The sequence below is a fragment of the Gorilla gorilla genome, chromosome 17 (assembly GCF_029281585.2).
Source record: "Gorilla gorilla gorilla isolate KB3781 chromosome 17, NHGRI_mGorGor1-v2.1_pri, whole genome shotgun sequence".
Taxonomy (NCBI): domain Eukaryota; kingdom Metazoa; phylum Chordata; class Mammalia; order Primates; family Hominidae; genus Gorilla; species Gorilla gorilla.
Genome location: NC_073241.2, coordinates 75809199 through 75828245, shown reverse-complemented (window position 1 = coordinate 75828245; position 19047 = coordinate 75809199). Strand labels below are relative to the sequence as shown.

The 19047-nt window shown below is 41.3% G+C and overlaps 1 protein-coding gene across 7 annotated transcripts in view; it reads left to right on the top strand.

Annotated features, from left to right (window-relative positions):
- LOXHD1 (lipoxygenase homology PLAT domains 1) overlaps positions 1-19047 on the top strand; it is a 183771-nt gene that overhangs the window by 65969 nt on the left and 98755 nt on the right. For 6 of the 7 annotated variants that reach the window (XM_063699192.1, XM_063699193.1, XM_063699194.1 and 3 more), the window contains 2 exons: positions 14519-14673; positions 16438-16598. The exons of the other annotated variant lie outside the window; for it this stretch is intronic. In XM_063699192.1, the coding sequence (XP_063555262.1) occupies positions 14519-14673; positions 16438-16598 (316 nt within the window). The remainder of the gene's footprint in view (positions 1-14518; positions 14674-16437; positions 16599-19047) is intronic. 7 annotated transcript variants of the gene reach the window in all.

Genomic DNA, 19047 nt, shown 5'->3' with positions numbered 1-19047 from the left:
TCCCATGAGTCTGAAATGAGCTTTGTAGCCCTCAATAAAGAATTCCAAACAGACATTAACAATTGATCAGAAATGGCACTTAAGATAACCCATTTGCTATCCTTGTGGCAGTCCTTAAATTTTAAGCAGGAAAATAGTATTGCAACATTACAAAAAGGTAAAAATATATAAAAACAATGTCACCCATAGTTCCAGTAGCCCTTCTAAATATCTCCGTAATCTCATTTCACAGGTGATTGTGTGATATTTATAAACACTGCATTTGCACACCCAGTAGAAGTTCTGTATATATTTGTTGAAACAGTTTGATCAGAGTTAAATACTCATAAACATAGAAACCTCAAACAGCAAGTATCTAAAAAGAGATCATTCTGTTAGTTTAATTAGGCAATGCTTGTAATTAGCATCATGTTTCTTTTATTTTATGGTTCTTCTTCATTCTTAATTAAATATATGACTGTAGAATATTTGTGTGCAAAGGCCCTTAAAATAGCCTGATGCAGATAAGGAGCTGAGGACGTTCTTGCCATGGTTACACAGTTAGTTAGAGACAGAGTTAAATCTAGAATAAGGTCTCTTGCTTCCTGGTTCAGTGGCTATACCAAATCATCACCCTGCCTTTTTGCATTCGGTAATAACTGCCTTGGGAACAAGGCAATCATCTCTCTAAATATGATAACATATAACCCATTCCCACAATTGGGACTTAATATAATATTAAAGGTAATGGCAAGACTTGCAATTACTTTTGCACTAACCTGATATGTAGTCCACCAAGGCAGAAATACACCTGTTCTTACCTGATCTGTCCACTCTGTGTGCCAGAATTGAGCCTGCAGGTATAAAGAACTGGGGAGAAGTCTTGGGCCGTAACTGCTTTTGAAACCCTTCTAACTAACCCTCGCGATTTTAGATTCTCGGTCTCTATTTCTACATTATCTGGCACTGTCACTCTTGAGCCTTTTGGTAGGATTCCTTCTTGAATTTTGTGACTGACAGCTCTGATCAATCCTTTCCGGTCTGCTAAGTCAGCAATTCTCAAACCTCAGCATGCATTATCCCCAGGAGGGCTTGTTAAAACACAGATTGCTGGGCTCCACTTGCAGACTTTCTAATTCAGTTAGTCTGGAGTGGGATTGAAGGATCTGCTTGTCTAACAAATTTACAGGTAATATCTATGCTGCTGTTGGGGAACCACACTTTGAGAACCACTGTGTTAATGCGTTTGCCACTTTTCTAGCTGCTCTCCAGGTTCCAAAATTGTGTTGTTCTCTAAACTTGTCCCCTTCCCCTAGTCTTATTGGTGAAAACTTTTTTGTTTAGTTAAATTTTTAAAGCAACCTGTAGATTGCCATTTTGATAAGGTTTTCTAGAGAGAAATCTATTTTAATTTGTAATGTCCAGAATGTTCTTTACCTCCACCCCCTCTTTGCCTTGAGTGAAGCATGACTTTCCCCTAAGAACCTTATTTTCCCTCCTCATCAACTGAGGAGGGATTAGGCCCCAACCATATGACCTCCTTTTACTTTACTCCTTTAAAGGTCCTGTCTACAAATGCATTCTGAGTTATTGGGGAGTTAGGACTTCAGTATATAAATTTGGGGGTATGGGCACAATTCAGCTTATAACAGACAACATCTCCTAAAGTACAGTCAAGGGCCCATCTATATCAAAACTACCTGAAGTGTTTATTGAAATACAGATTCCTAGGCCCACCACCAGCTATGCTGATTAGAGTCTTTGAGGGCTATTCCTGGTAATATGCATTTTGTCAAGCATGCCAAGTAATTTGTATGCATACTAAGCCTTAAGAGCCTTTGTCTACTTCTTTCAGTGTCCACTCACCTGCATCCTGGTGCTCACCTGTGATGGGTACTACAGGACTGAACGAAGGGGGATGGACAAGAAATGAAAACAAAAGAATCCGTTTTAAAGAAGGGGCCAGGGGGCTCCTTGCTTCTGTCAAGCAAGGGCCTTGACCTTTCACAGCCCTTCATATTTATTGGGTAGAAAGAGCAGGGAGGAGGAGGTAACAATTGGTCAGCGGATGGATTGATCACAGGTTCGCATTATTGCTAACAGGCTTCAGATGTACCTAGTCACAAGAAACACTGCTCCTGGGGCGTGACTGCCCTCAGCATTCCTTCTGGGTAGCAGACACACTTTGTCAGTTTGCCAACAACCTGCATTCATGAGAACAGTTTGCTGTTTCCTCATATAGCCTCCAGTGGTATACTGAGTTGATCACAACCCTCATTCTTTCAGCCTCCAACGCTTACCCACTTTGTTGGTCTATGCCCACCCCACTTAGCCAGCCCTTCCCTGCCACTTAATTTGGGATCATCCCATGAAGCTGCCCCTTCTTTGAACCCATGCCCAACCCTCTGACTCAAGCCCCTGCCCTCCCAGCACTTTTGTGACCTTGGTACACTTCACCTCACCCTTGACCTCCTGTCACTTCTTCCTCCCCACATTTTTCCTGGTCTGTCAGGGGCTGACGTGGATGGGTGGAGGGTGGAACGGAGAGACAAACCTACAATCAGACCTCCAGTGGGGAGGAAAAGAGGTTCTGAAATCAGACAGAGAGAGGATACCAGAGAGGAGAAGATAAATTTAAGAAATATTTTGAAGGTGGAACTGGCAGATCTTGAAGTGTGAATGCTGTGGAAACACAGTGGTGAGATCAGCTTCCTGTCCAGAAAGTTGGGACAAACTTTGCAGATGAAGTGACATTTGAGCTAGGTCTTCTATGTGGAGGGATTTGACAGACAAGGAGAGACCATGTCAGGAGGTGGAGGAGATGGCAAGGAAGAGCATCTCTACAGGTTACGTGTATAAAATGTGCTTGTAAACATTTTTAACAGTGTACAATTGTGGGGCTATCCTAGCTGGTATTTTTTTTGTTGTCTTCTGTGATGCTATTAAAAAATCATTTCAAGGAGAAAAATAATTCTGGTGATAGTATGGATATGGATAGTATGGATTGAAGGGCTGTCTGTTGTGGCTATAAGGCAGTTTTATGTCTTCTGGGGGTCCCTGGCTATATTTCAGAGCCCAAACAAACTTGAATTTCTTTCTCTCAACTGCTGTTTATGTCCCACAAACATTTATCTTATGCTTGGAACACCCCTATGTCCTCACTCACCTCTACAAGTACTCATATCTCCTTTTCTGGTTGGAATGTTTTGTAACAGTAAATAGAGCTGGTGATAATGCTTCCTTTTCCCAGCTGGTACCAGTGTGAAATGTATAATGTGTAAAGACGTCCTGGAAATCCCTTAAGAGGAGAGTCTTAGACTCATGTAAAATGAGTAAATACCAATTTAAAATCATTTCTCTGAGTTTGAAGTTGTGTGTCTCTGGTTTACTTACAAATTAAGGGCCAGCCAAATAAGCAATTAATGCCATGTCTGAGAGCCAAGAGGCTTTTGGGAGTGATTGTTCTGATTAGCACAGACTGGGAGATATGGACAATACACATGCCAGCTCACAATTTATTTCCACCTTGGCTGTCCCTCAGGAGCTACATGACAGTAAAATAAATGAGATCCGTGTTCTCCACTGTACTTCCAAGAGAAGTGATTACACACCACTGATGAGTGGGCAAGAGGCCACTGGACTCAAGTGCAGAAAATCGTAGCTTCTCGTTAATCAGAGCTGTAATTTTAAAATTAAAGTAAAGGGGCTCTGTACTTACCCATCTCTTTAAAGTCTTTCACTACTGGTATCTAACAATATAACTATTTTAAATTGTCCACAGACTTCTTGCCAGGAAGGAGCTTGGGACATCCATGGCTGGGGTGTTTCAGAGGGGCTCCTAGAGAGAATCAAGACCCTTGAGAACTTCCAACCAAAGGGACCTCAGAGCTCAGAACCAAAGGGATGGGAATTCCCAGGCAAAAGGATTTCTAAATTCCCTTATCATTTTGCTTCTGGGAATTGCCTGAAAGTTACAGCTAAAAAAGCAGAACTGGCCTTCATGATAATTAAGAGTGAAGCCAGGCTGGTGTTGAGAGCTTTCCTTCCCTGCTGTGTCATGTTTCCACCTTCAGTCCTCAGCTGTTCTTTCCTCTCACTGTTGATACGTTGGACCATTGAGAGCTTCACACAAAAGAACCAACTTCATTTATACAAAGGCTGAAGATTGAAAGCATTTAGTATTTGAATTTTAAACGAGTTGATTAGAGAAGACAATGATGGTTAAATTTCAGGGGCTGTGGCCCTATGAGGAGACAATATTGGTAGGCAGGAGATTTCTCCTCAATCTTATTTTTTTTTTTTCTTTTTTTTTCTTCTTTTTTTTTTTATTATATTTTAAGTTTTAGGGTACATGTGCACATTGTGCAGGTTAGTTACATCTGTATACATGTGCCATGCTGGTGCGCTGCACCCACTAACTCGTCATCTAGCGTTAGGTATATCTCCCAATGCTATCCCTCCCCCCTCCCCCCACCCCACCACAGTCCCCCGAGTGTCATATTCCCCTTCCTGTGTCCATGTGATCTCATTGTTCAATTCCCACCTATGAGTGAGAATATGCGGTGTTTGGTTTTTTGTTCTTGTGATAGTTTACTGAGAATGATGATTTCCAATTTCATCCATGTCCCTACAAAGGACATGAACTCATCATTTTTTATGGCTGCATAGTATTCCATGGTGTATATGTGCCACATTTTCTTAATCCAGTCTATCATTGTTGGACATTTGGGTTGCTTCCAAGTCTTTGCTATTGTGAATAATGCGGCAATAAACATACGTGTGCCTGTGTCTTTATAGCAGCATGATTTATAGTCCTTTGGGTATATACCCAGTAATGGGATGGCTGGGTCAAATTGTATTTCTAGTTCTAGATCCCTGAGGAATCGCCACACTGACTTTCACAATGGTTGAACTAGTTTACAGTCCCACCAACAGTGTCAAAGTGTTCCTATTTCTCCACATCCTCTCCAGCACCTGTTGTTTCCTGACTTTTTAATGATTGCCATTCTAACTGGTATGAGATGGTATCTCATAGTGGTTTTGATTTGCATTTCTCTGATGGCTAGTGATGATGAGCATTTTTTCATGTGTTTTTTGGCTGCATAAATGTCTTCTTTTGAGAAGTGCCTGTTCATGTCCTTCGCCTACTTTTTGATGGGGTTGTTTGTTTTTTTCTTGTAAATTTGTTTGAGTTCATTGTAGATTCTGGATATTAGCCCTTTGTCAGATGAGTAGGTTACGAAAATTTTCTCCCATTTTGTAGGTTGCCTGTTCACTCTGATGGTAGTTTGTTTTGCTGTGCAGAAGCTCTTTAGTTTAATTAGATCCCATTTGTCAATTTTGTCTTTTGTTGCCATTGCTTTTGGTGTTTTGGACATGAAGTCCTTGCCCATGCCTATGTCCTGAATGGTAATGCCTAGGTTTTCTTCTAGGGTTTTTATGGTTTTAGGTCTAACGTTTAAATCTTTAATCCATCTTGAATTGATTTTTGTATAAGGTGTAAGGAAGGGATCCAGTTTCAGCTTTCTCCATATGGCTAGCCAGTTTTCCCAGCACCATTTATTAAGTAGGGAATCCTTTCCCCATTGCTTGTTTTTCTCAGGTTTGTCAAAGATCAGATAGTTGCAGCTATGCAGCGTTATTTCTGAGGGCTCTGTTCTGTTCCATTGATCTATATCTCTGTTTTGGTACCAGTACCATGCTGTTTTGGTTACTGTAGCCTTGTAGTATAGTTTGAAGTCAGGTAGTGTGATGCCTCCAGCTTTGTTCTTTTGGCTTAGGATTGACTTGGTGATGCGGGCTCTTTTTTGGTTCCATATGAACTTTAAAGTAGTTTTTTCCAATTCTGTGAAGAAAGATATTGGTAGCTTGATGGGGATGGCATTGAATCTGTAAATTACCTTGGGCAGTATGGCCATTTTCACGATATTGATTCTTCCTACCCATGAGCATGGAATGTTCTTCCATTTGTTTGTATCCTCTTTTATTTCATTGAGCAGTGGTTTGTAGTTCTCCTTGAAGAGGTCCTTCACATCCCTTGTAAGTTGGATTCCTAGGTATTTTATTCTCTTTGAAGCAATTGTGAATGGGAGTTCACTCATGATTTGGCTCTCTGTTTGTTTGTTGTTGGTGTATAAGAATGCTTGTGATTTTTGCAGATTGATTTTGTATCCTGAGACTTTGCTGAAGTTGCTTATCAGCTTAAGGAGATTTTGGGCTGAGACAATGGGGTTTTCTAGATATACAATCATGTCGTCTGCAAACAGGGACAATTTGACTTCCTCTTTTCCTAATTGAATACCCTTTATTTCCTTCTCCTGCCTAATTGCCCAGGCCAGAACTTCCAACACTATGTTGAATAGGAGCGGTGAGAGAGGGCATCCCTGTCTTGTGCCAGTTTTCAAAGGGAATGCTTCCAGTTTTTGCCCATTCAGTATGATATTGGCTGTGGGTTTGTCATAGATAGCTCTTATTATTTTGAAATACGTCCCATCAATACCTAATTTATTGAGAGTTTTTAGCATGAAGGGTTGTTGAATTTTGTCAAAGGCCTTTTCTGCATCTATTGAGATAATCATGTGGTTTTTGTCTTTGGCTCTGTTTATATGCTGGATTACATTTATTGATTTGCGTATATTGAACCAGTCTTGCATCCCAGGGATGAAGCCCACTTGATCATGATGGATAAGCTTTTTGATGTGCTGCTGGATTCGGTTTGCCAGTATTTTATTGAGGATTTTTGCATCAATGTTCATCAAGGATATTGGTCTAAAATTCTCTTTTTTGGTTGTGTCTCTGCCCGGCTTTGGTATCAGAATGATGCTGGCCTCATAAAATGAGTTAGGGAGGATTCCCTCTTTTTCTATTGATTGGAATAGTTTCAGAAGGAATGGTACCAGTTCCTCCTTGTACCTCTGGTAGAATTTGGCTGTGAATCCATCTGGTCCTGGACTCTTTTTGGTTGGTAAACTATTGATTATTGCCACAATTTCAGCTCCTGTTATTGGTCTATTCAGAGATTCAACTTCTTCCTGGTTTAGTCTTGGGAGAGTGTATGTGTCGAGGAATGTATCCATTTCTTCTAGATTTTCTAGTTTATTTGCGTAGAGGTGTTTGTAGTATTCTCTGATGGTAGTTTGTATTTCTGTGGGATCAGTGGTGATATCCCCTTTATCATTTTTTATTGTGTCTATTTGATTCTTCTCTCTTTTCTTCTTTATTAGTCTTGCTAGCAGTCTCCTCAATCTTAACTCATGGTTTAAGTGCCTACCTATACCAGCTTTGCTCAAGGCAGGCCTCTATGTACAATCAGTCGTTCTTTGCCTGTTCTTCTAACAAGTGCTTTTGCCACAGACTATCTTTGTGTACTCATATGTTTCATGGTCAAATTAATTTTTCAGCTGTCTGCATATCTCCAAATAAAATGGTCATATTGCTGAAAAAATAATTTGTACACTGAATTCAACTTCTTGGTGATTTGTCTCATTCCAGGTATACTTTGTCTTCATTTTAGATGGACTATCAATGAATCATGTCCATTTTTAAAAACAACAGCTATGGCGGGACGCAGTGGCTCATGCCTGTAATCCCAGCACTTTGGGAGTCCAAGATGGGTGGATCATCTGAGGTCAGGAGTTCGAGACCAGCTTGGCCGACATGGTGAAACCCCATCTCTACTAAAAATACGAAAAAATTAGCCGGGCATGGTCGCAGGTACCTGTAATCCCAGTTACTCGGGAGGCTGAGGCAAGAGAATTGCTTGAACCCAGGAGGTGGAGATTGCAGTGAGCGGAGATCGCGCCATTGCACTCCAGCCTGGGCAACAAGAACAAAATTCCTTCTCAGAAACAAACAAACAAAACAAACAAAAAACAACAACTATATTAAGATATGATTCATGTGCCATACAATTTACCCATTTAAAGTGTACAAGTCAATGGCTTTTAGTATATTAATAAAATCGTGCATCCATCACCACTATCAAATTCCAGAACATTTTCATCTCCCCCAAAAAGAAACCCCATACCCATTAGCAGTCATTCCCATTTCCCCACTTTACCCCTCTGCCTCTGACAACCACTAATCTACTTTTTGTCTCCACAGATTGGCCTAATCTGGATATTTCATATATAGAGTCATACAATATGTGACCTTTTTAAATTTAGTTTATTTCAATTAACGTAATGTTTTCAAGATTCATCCATATTGTAGCATTATCAATACTCCATTCTTTTTATTGCTGAATAATAGTCCATTGTATCGATGTACCAAATTCAACTGTTAAAGAGCATTTATGTTGTTTCTACTTTTTGGTTATTGTAAATAATGCTGCCATAAACATCCATGTACAAGTTTTTATGCAGACATATTTTCAGTTCTCTTGAGCATATACCTAAGAGTGAATTTGCTGGGTCATTTGGTAGCTCTTTGGTTCACTTTTTGAGAAACTGCCAAACTATCAAAATAGCTGTACCATTTTAAATTCTTATTAGTAATGTGTGAGAGTTCCAATTTTTCTACATCCTTGTCAACACTTGTTCTTCTCCTTGATTATTCATTCTCAGGTTTGTTTTGGCTATTCTGGGTCCCTTGCAGTTCTATGTGAATTTTAGAATCAGCTTGTCAATTTCTACAAATAAGTCAGCTGAGTTCTTTTAGGGGCTACATTGAATCTATAGACCAGTTTGGGGAGTATTGCCATCTTAATAATGTTAGGTCTTCCAATTCATGAACATGAGATGTTTTTCCATTTATTTAGATCTTTATTTTCTTTCAAAAATATTTTGTGGTTTTCAGAGTGTATGTTTTTCACTTGTTTTCTTAAATTTACTTCTAAATATTTTATTCTTTTTGATGCTGTTGCAAATAGAACTGTTGTCTTAATTTCACTTTCAGACTATTCATTGCAAAAGAATAGAAATATAATCGATTTTGGTATATTGATCTTGTACTCTACAACTTTGCTGAAGTCATTTATTCTAATAGTCTTTTAGTGAATTCCTTATGATTTTATAAATACATAGTTATGTCATCCATGAATAAGATACTTCTTCCTTTCCAATTTAGATCTTTTTATATATTTGCTTGCCTACTTGCCTTGGATGAAATCTCCAGCACCACATTGAATAGAAGAGATGACTTGTTTCTGATCTTAAGGGGAAAGTGTCCTGTCCAGTCTTTCATGATTAACTATGATGTTAGCTGTGGGTGTTTTATAGCTAACGTTTATGGGTTGATGAATTTCCTTTTCATTCCTAGTTTGTTGATGGGTTTTTTTAATCATGAAAGGGTGTTAGATTTTGTCAAATGCTTTTTCTACATTTATTGAGATAATAATGTGATTTTTGCTTTTTATTCTATTAATTTGATAAATTACATTAATTGATTTTCAGCAGTTAAGCCAATTTGTATCTCTGGGATAAATCCTACATTGTCATGATGTATAATTCTTTTGATATGTCGCTGGATTCTTTTTGTGAATATTTTGTTGAAGATTTTTGCATCCGTATTCATAAGAGATATTGGTCTGTAGTTTTCTTATGATGTCTTTGTCAGTTTTGGTACCAGGGTAATGCTGGCCTCAGAAAATGAGTTGGGAAATGTTCCCTCCTCTTCTATTTTTGGAAGAGTTGGAGAAGTATTAGTATTATTTCTTCTCTGAGTGTTTGATAGAATTCAGTAATAAAAACATCTGGGCATAGGCTTTTCTTTCTGGCTAGGTTTTTTTTAAATTACTAATTCATCTTTTCACTTAAAAGATTTGGAATTTTATTTTTAATGGACATATTGTAATTGTATGTATTTATGGGGTACAATTTAACGTTTTGAGACAAATATATGTTGTATCATGATCCAATCAGTGTTGTTAGCCTATCCATCACCTCATGCATTTATCATTTCTTTATGGTGAGAATGTTCAAAAGCATTTCTTCTAGCTATTTTGTGATATACAAGTCTTTATTGTTAACTATAGTCATTATACTGTATAATAGAACATCAGAACTTATTCCTCTCATTTAATTGTAACTTTGTACCCATTGATCAACTTCTCCCGATCCTCTCCTCCCCACTCCTTTCCCCAGTCTCTTGTAACTATTCTTGTAAAAATATTATTCAATTCCCTGCCTCTATGACATCGACTTATCTCTCTCTCTCTCTTTTTTTTAAATATTCCACATGGGTGAAATCATGTGGTATTGGTCTTTCTGCGTCTGGCTTATTTCGCTTAACATGATGTTCCCCAGGTTCATCTATGTTGTTGCAAGTGACAGGATTTTATTCCTTTTTTTGTGGCTGAATCGTATTGCATTGTGTATGTATACCATATTTTCTTTATCCATTCATCCATTGTTGGACACTTAGGTTGATTCTATATCTTGGCTATTGTAAGTAGTGATGATGCAATAAACATGAGAGTACAGATATCTTGTTGACATACTGTTTTCATTTTTTTTGGATATATACCCAGTAATGGGATTACTGGATCGTATGGTTCTTCTATTTTTAACTTTTTTGAGGAATCTCCATACTGTTTTTCATAATGGCCATACTAGTTCACACTCTTACCCATAGTGTGCAAGTGTTCCCTTTTCTCTGCATCCTTGCCAACACTTCTTTTGTTTTTTTGATGATGGCCATTCTAACTAGAGCAAGATGGTATATTTCACTATGGTTTCGATTTGCATTTCCCTGATGATTAGTGATGTTGAACTTTTTTTTTCATCTGTCTGTTAAACCATTTGTATGTCTTCTTTTGAGAAATGTCTGTTAAGGTCTTTAGCCAATTTCTTAATCGAGTTATTAGTTTGCTTGTTTGTTTTTGCTGTTGAGTCATTTAATTTTCTCATATATTCTAAATATTAACCCCTTGTCAGATGTATAATTTGCAAATATTTTCTTCTATTATGTATGTTGTATCTTCACTCTGCTAATAGTTTTCTTTGCTGTGCAAAAGTTTTTGTTTGGGCAAAAGTTTGACGTAATATTATTTGTCTATTTTTGCTTTTTCTGCCTATGCTTTTGAAGTCTTAAAGAATTCTTGCCCAGCCTAAAGTTGTGAAGAATTTCCTCTGTTTTCTTCTAGCAGTTTAATCAATTTTTTCACTTTTTATATGTCTATTTAGATTGTCTATTTTTTCTTGAGCCAGTTTTATGGGTAATCTTTTTATTTTCACTCTATTTGTGACTTTGAATAGAAAAATGTGTATTTTGTTGATAGAAGATAGTTAGATCCATTATCCATTTTGCCAATCTCTGTGTTATAGAGTCTGATTCCTTTTTGATATTTGACTACTGGCAGGTTTTAAACTACACTACTCCTGTCTTCCTTTTTGCCTCATTTATAGGCCGGCTGATAAGAAAGCCTTCCTTAACACTGGTGGAAAGTTTAAGCCATACAAGCCCTGATCATTCAAAGGAAACACCACCTCAGTCTCACTCCCTAACCACCATAAAATCCTAATCTCCCTGCTGTCCCAAGCTATTGTTGGACCTGCTCAAGAGCCTGCCAAGCTCTCTCAAGAACTCCTCATTATGTAAATAATAGAATCTGGCTCTTGGTGTATGTGTAGTATCATCAGCCTTGATAGCTGAGCAAATTTGGGGTGGGTGGATTCACCCTGTTTCTGCAGAATGGCCACCACACTCCGGCTTTTGATGGAAATGTTTAGTCTAATTAAATTTAATGTAATACATTTAATGCAATTACTGATATGTTCAGATTGACATTTGCCATTTTGCTAACTATATTTTGTATGTCATATCTTTTTTATTTCTTACTGCTTATATGTCTTATACATTTTTATATTCTTACTGCTTTCTTTACTGCTTTTATATTTTTTACAGAGTAGCATTTTTGGTCCCTCATTGTTTTTTTTATCATATTTTTGGGGTGATTTTCTTAGTGGTTGCCCAGAAAATTACAATTACCATCTTAATTTAAAATAATCTAGTTCAGATTAATATTAACTTAATTTCAGTAGTATACAAAAACTTTGTTTCAATATAGGTTTGTTCTCTTCCCCTTCCTTCCTGCTATTATTGTAATATAAATTGCATCCTTACATATTATAAACTCACTAGTGGTGCAGCTCTATATTTACTGCTTTATGCAGTTGTCATTTATATGAGATATAAGAAGAAAAGTTTCACAAACAAAAAATACTTGCATATTTTCTATGTATTTACTTATGTCATTGCTTTTTCTGGTACTCTTTATTCTATCAGGTGATTTCAAGTTACTGTTTAATGTCTAACGTGAAGGTTTCTTTAGTATTTCTTGACAGATATGCTAGTGATTAATTCTTGTAGTATTTTATATTCTGGGAATGCCCTAATTTCTTCTTAATTCTTGAAAGGCAGCTTTTGTGGATTTAAAATTCTTGGTTAATGATCTGCACATTGAATATATCATCCCACTGCCTTCTGGCCTCTATAGTTTCTGATGAGAAGTCAGCTGTTAATTGTATTGAGCATCCCTTATATGTGATGAGTCACTTTTGTGCTACTCCTTTCAAGATTCTCTCTTCATCTTTGGCTCTCAACAGTTTGATTATAATATGTCTAGGTGTAGATCTCTTTGAATTTATCATAACTTGGAGTTTGTTGAACATGTTGAATGTGTATATTAATGCTTTTAAAATCAAATTTGGGAAGTTTTGACCATTATTTGTTCAAATATTCTTTCAGTCCTTGTCTATATCTTCACCATAGGGTATTTCATTTGATCCCATGGCTTTAAATGGACTCCATATACCTATGATGACCAAAGTCATATCACCAATCCTGACCCTCCAGACACATAATCAGCTGCCATCTTGACCTCAGTTTTTGAACATCTAATAGACAGCTCAAATGTATAATGAGCAGAACACAACCATTGATTTCCATCTCCAAACCTATCCTTCCCCCAAGACTCCCCTACTCCTTATTGGCAACTCTATCCATCTAATTGCCCAAGCCAAAAACCTGGGAGTCACCTGCAACTTCTCTCTTTTCTGCAGTTACCTATCTGATCCATCACCAAGAACTATTTTGTCCAAAACAGTACATTTTAGACTTAGCATCCAAACTATATTGCTAATCTCTTGACTTTTCTCCACTTCTGTTGCACCTCCAGTCCTAGGCACCATCCTCTCTTCTAGACTACTGTAATTATTCTGCTAACTGACCTCTTTGATTCTACTCCTTCTTTCTATATAATCAATTCTTCATGGCAGCCAGAGTGCTCTTTAAAACATAGACCAGATCAAGTTACTTCCTTGCTTGAAGCCCTCCAATGGCTTTCCACTGTACAAAAATAAAAATTAAAAATAAAAAGGAAGCCACACTTCTTACCTTGACCCACTACACCCCATGTATCCAGCTCCTGTCCACCTCCAAGCCTTATCTCGTATTCCTTCCCATTCCTTCTACTCCAGCCATATTGGCCTTCTCTCTGCTCCTGGAACATACATCAGGCATCCTCACACAGGGGACTTTGCACTTGCCAGAATTATCTAACTTTATAGCTCACACATTACCTGTTTGCAGTCACCTTTTCTGCATCTCTAAATAATTTATATTCCCTCACTCCAATCCTTACCACTCCAAGATGTCCCTCCACTGTGTTATCTTAGTTACAGATATAATAAAAACATTTTCTTATTCATAATTTATGATTTTACTTTGCATTGCTCCTCTCTACTTTTACTCTTAACTCTAACATCAGAATTCCTGTACTGTTAATAGTGCCTGGCACCTACTAGGCTTCAGTAAACCGATTTGGAGTGAATAAGTGAGTGAATGGGTACATTTTACTTTTCAGCTTATTTTAAGTGAGAAGGAGGGCTGGGCATGCAGGGATCCAGGTCTACCCCCTCCACAGTACATTTTCAACATGGGAAGAAGCTGCTGCCCTTCCCACAGTGACTGCATTTCATGCCTTTCTCTCTGCTTACTGGCATGTCCTTATCAGTGGGAGTTCTGAAGAGAAGACACAATTCTTGTTCATGGAGAAAAGTTATCTTTCTTGAGAACACATAGAAGTTGGAGAACAACCTAAGGCAAAAGGTTTACTGGGATGGATGGAATAGAGGGCAAACATGTTTGGGTTAGACCAGTGGTCCCCAAGCACTGGCCAGCTCCATCAGAGTCCCCCAAGAAAGCTTGGAAGCAATTCACGTTTAGTAGACTGAGCTCTGGAAATTCAGAGTTGAGAAACCTGAAGCAGGGCTCAGGAATCTGAATTCTTATAAAAGTTTCCCAGAGGATACTGATAATTGACAGGACTGGGAACCTCTGGTCTGTCTCATTTGATCCCATGGATTTATATGGAATCCATATACCTATAATGACCAAGGGCCTAGGCCAAGAGACTTGGGGATGACTCAGCTCTTGATTGGTGTGTGGTAGGATTTAGATAGTTGGGAGGAAGGGGGAAGGTCAGCCCAGATGAGAACTAGAAGGAGAGGAGGAATCAGAGCTTAGAAGTGGGAGCAGCAGGGCTAGGGATGGGAAGCAGGGGGCTGTCAGCAATGATGTCCCTCTCTCTGCCTGCCAGTGTCCCGGTACCGTGTGACTGTGTGCACAGGTGAACTTGAAGGTGCTGGGACCGATGCCAACGTCTATCTCTGCCTTTTTGGTGATGTGGGGGACACGGGGGAACGGCTGCTCTACAACTGCAGGAATAACACAGACCTGTTTGAAAAGGGCAATGTAAGTTACAGCAATGTGCCCCACTCATCCCCTTCCTCCCAGTTCCCTTCCCATGTTCCCTCGTCTTCCCTGCCCTGTTAAAGTTGAGCTGATGCTGGTCCTGGGGCCTCAGCCATCAGGAGCCTCACTCTGGGTAAGGGGGCGGGGAACTGGGGAATCCCAGCAGAGCCACTGGGAGGGCACAGCAATGCCTAGTGTATTTGGTTCCTGAGTATCTGGCCCGCCCTGATTCACTAATATGCATGGACACCTGTTGGACTCCTGGGACTGTATAGCAGGGAGTTGAAGAGCCACCTTAGAGGGATTATGGTTCTCCCCCACCCCTGAGCTTTGAGAAGAGAGCAGAACAGAAGGACACTGGGAAGCAGCAGCAGCATCTTTCTTACCTCAGGGGTGGGCGGAGAGGGAAAGATGCCGGGCACTGTGGACTAGAGGACCCGGGCTGGAGAAAGCTGGGCCCCCAGGGGCCAATGTGGGAACTTGGCATTCTCCCCCATGGCATGACCATTGCAGGCATCTTGTTCATGACCTTTAGGAAAGAGAAACCAAGAAAGACCCTGAAGATGGGGTGGGAGAACTTGCTTCTGTTGCTAGTCTCATTACAATTGTGTTGGGTGTTCCCCCTGTTTCCCCAGCCATCACATGGGTGTTCTGGGGAGGAGACTGTGGAAGCAGTGGGGAAAGAGCTAGGCAAGTTTGAGGCAAACCCAGCCTTGGGCTACCTGCTTCATTCTCCTGAGCCTCAGTTTCCTCATGCCTGAAATGGGGAAAGGATGCCTACCTGTGGTGGGCTGTTGTGAGCATTAGGGGCAGTGGATGTACCGTCTCTGAGGTCAGATCTGGCCCACAGCACACAGTGGATGCTGAGTACAGAGTCGTAGTTGCAGTGAAGTGAGGCCAAGGGAGCTCAGCAGGGTGAAGGGGATTTGCAGACAACTGCTCTATCTCCTTCCTCTGCCACCACTTCCTTGGTGAGGTCAGGGAAAGCCCTGGAATTCCAGTGAAGGCCTCTCTCTGAGGCCAATCCAGGCTGGCTCGATTCTTGGGATCATGGCCATTTGAAGGCTGCAGTGGCAAAAATAATCTGAGCAGGATGTTGTGGGTGGACTCAGGTTCATTTGAGGAGAGGAGGTAGCGATGCCTTTACTTCACATAGCTTTTTAAGTTTCCTCTCTCCTTCCCACCCACCCACCTTTCTCTCCAGCCTTCCCTACTCTTTCCTCCTACATCTTCTGATGCCTTTGTCCATCAATCCCACCTTCAGTGTTTCTGTCCCTGAAGGCTCCCAGGTGTGCTCATGTACACTTGGAAACTCTGTTGCCCCTACTGCAGTTATGCTGCCTCAGTGGTGGGCAAAACTATACAATTAGCAAGACTACTTAGTCCCCGTAATCAATTCTAATCATTTCCCTCCTTGGAAGGGGCCCAGTATCCCTCTAGAGCAAGGAGCCAGAGGAGATTTGCCAAGGAATTAGCTCATGATAAATGATTGGTGACTGACAACAGCTTAACTTGTTTATTTTCCCAGAGGAAGCTGCCTTTTGAAAGGAGAGCTGGAAACTTGACATTGGATGATATTCCAGTGGAAGAAACTGGGGGTGGGTGTGAGCTGTTCTTTATAGGTAGCTCCTGTCCCATGTGTGAAAGAGGTGTTGCCTAACCCATCAGCTCTGGATTTTCTGATATCTGAGCTTATGTCTTCCCTTGGTGTTTGGGCCCTGGGGTAGCCACTGTCCAACTGGCCTTGTGGTTTCCCCCCACAAGGCTGACGAGTTCACTATCGAGTCTGTCACCATGCGGAATGTGAGGCGGGTGAGGATCAGACACGATGGCAAAGGCTCCGGCAGCGGCTGGTACCTGGACAGAGTGCTGGTGAGAGAGGAGGGGCAGCCTGAGAGCGACAACGTGGAGTTCCCATGTCTCAGGTACATGCGTCCTGCCTGCTGGTGTTTTCTCCAGCTTAGGTTATGATCCCTGCGTTTTGGGAAGACCCAGCCCTACTACCATGACCAGCAAGCAAAACAGTGGCTTAAGGCTATAGCTGGTGCAAGAAAGAGGTGACCTCGCTGGTGGTGCTTAGACCTGAGCCTCACATTCCCTTCTCACCCCCTACCACCGTGATGAACACCACTGCGGCGTGTTCCGGTGTGCTGTTAGTTTCCTCTATTTAAGCACCAAAATGTGGGTGCTTGTTCATGATAAAATTTGGCAATTCCTGAATTTAGGTGAAAGTTAGTTCAGAGAGTTAGTTGCAGATTGAATTAAACTTTTAAATCGAAAGGTTTTTTTTAATTTAAATAACTTTCTGACCATACCTCTTCCCTGTTAACTTCTTTTCAAGGTATCTTACCTTGTTTTCCTTTCTGCAATTTATTCATGAGATAAAGTTTCCTTTCTCTTTTTGCTTAAGCATTTGGGCTCCCATTGACTTAAAGAAGTCCCTGATAGAGAGATTTTAGAATGAGCAATACCAGTGTTTTTCATGTCATCATGGCGGCTCTCCACATTTTGTGTGGCAATGACTGGAGGATTCACACTGTGTGATTGACTTGGGGCCTTGGACTGACCCGGCTCTGCAAATCTCAGTTCCAGGGCTGAGTTCTGTAGGTAGAGATGAGTTGCTATGTGTCCACTTTATTAGGGCTGGTCCAGGGCTCCTCGAGGGTAGCTATACTGAGGACAGCCCTCCTTTGAGTGGATGAGGGTGAGTTGCACAGCTGCCCAGTAATGAGTGTGTTGCTCTTCCTCTTACCATGAACGAAGATGTACTCATATCCATGCCTGTGCCTACAGGCGCACACACACACAGGCACACATCTGCTGCAGCTGAATTACTTACCACCCCACCATACCACGCCCAGTAGTTTCCCAGCCACGGAGGGCCACTGGGAGGGCTCCATAGGTCAATGATTGTGAAACAGATTTTGTCAATGACAAAGAGCTCTACAGTCTTCTACATATAGCACTGTTTGTATTACAAGGAATTACATTGAAAAGGTAAGTAATAATGCAGGCAGCTCCAAGTGAGTGGCACTAACAGAGGGCAGGCCATGCAGGCTTCCAGGAAGAGATGGAAGTGCACCTGGGCCTGGAAGAGAGGTCAGAGGGTGGACAGAGGGAGGGTAAAAGGGAGGGTGGGCCACCTAGGCTGAAGAAATGGCATGAGGCATGAGCAAGGGGCTGAGGGGGTGGCTCATCCAGAGGTTGGCAAGGGGTGCCTGGCATGTGGGGAAGGAGTGAGAAGGCTGGGGTGGGAGAGGGTGGAGTGTGAACCCTCAGTCTTCTAAGCCATGGGGGAAGCGGGGTGTGGGGGAAGAGTACAGCCTCGCTTCAAGTCATTACTGGCGTTTTCACCCCCATCCTGGATCAGAGGCTGACTAGCTGGATGCCTGATGGAAGAGCTTGCATTGTTTTATTCCTATCCACTCAAAATATATTTATACCTACTATATACTTACTCCCTGTCCTCATGGAGTTTATAGTCTAGAGGGAAACTAGACTAAAAGCAAGTGAATAAAGCCAGAATGACACACTGTGAAGAGTGGCGTGGAGGAAACACACAACGGTGCAGGGGCTGGAGCCGGGGCTAGAAATGGGAAAGGCCTGTCTGCAGAGGGACATTGAGGCTGGCCTCCCATGGAATGAAGAGGAGAGCACCAGGGGAAAGGACTGGAGTGTTCTGGAGTCCAGCAAGACAGGCAGGTAGATGGAGGCCACTGTCCGGCAGGGCGAGGGAGACTCTTGCATCCGAGGAAGGCCTGTCTGGCTTCTGGGGATAGGACAGGGCCCAGGGAGGAGGGGAGAGCAGTAGGAGATTTTGGGGAGTTGATGACGACATGTGTTCATGTTCCAGGGCTGTAACAAAGTGCACAGACTGGGTGGCTTAAATGACAGAAACATAATGTCTCACAGTTTAGGAGGCCAGAAGTCCAAAATCAAGGTGTCAGCCAGGCTGCACCCCTCAGAAGGCGCTAGGGAAGGATCTGACCCGGGCCTATGTCCTCACCCCGGCAGCCTCCGGAGTTCACTGGCTTGTGATTGGCCACCTTCTCTCTGCGCCTCCTCACAGCATCTTCCTCTCTATATATCTGTGTCCAAATTTTCCCTTTTCATAAGGATACCAGTCAGATTAGATGAGGGGTCACCCTAATGACCTTATTTTAATTTGGTTACATTTGCAATGACCCTATTTCCAAATAAGGTCACATTCTGAGGTACCGGAGGTTAGGACTTAAATGTATGAATGGGGTGGCGTGGGGGGACACAATTCAGTTCACCACATGGCAGCTTGGCCCTTAGTGGTGGCAGTGAAGGTGGCGAGACGGGGCTTATTGTACACCAGAGAGGACCCTGGAGGGACAGTTCATGGGCCTT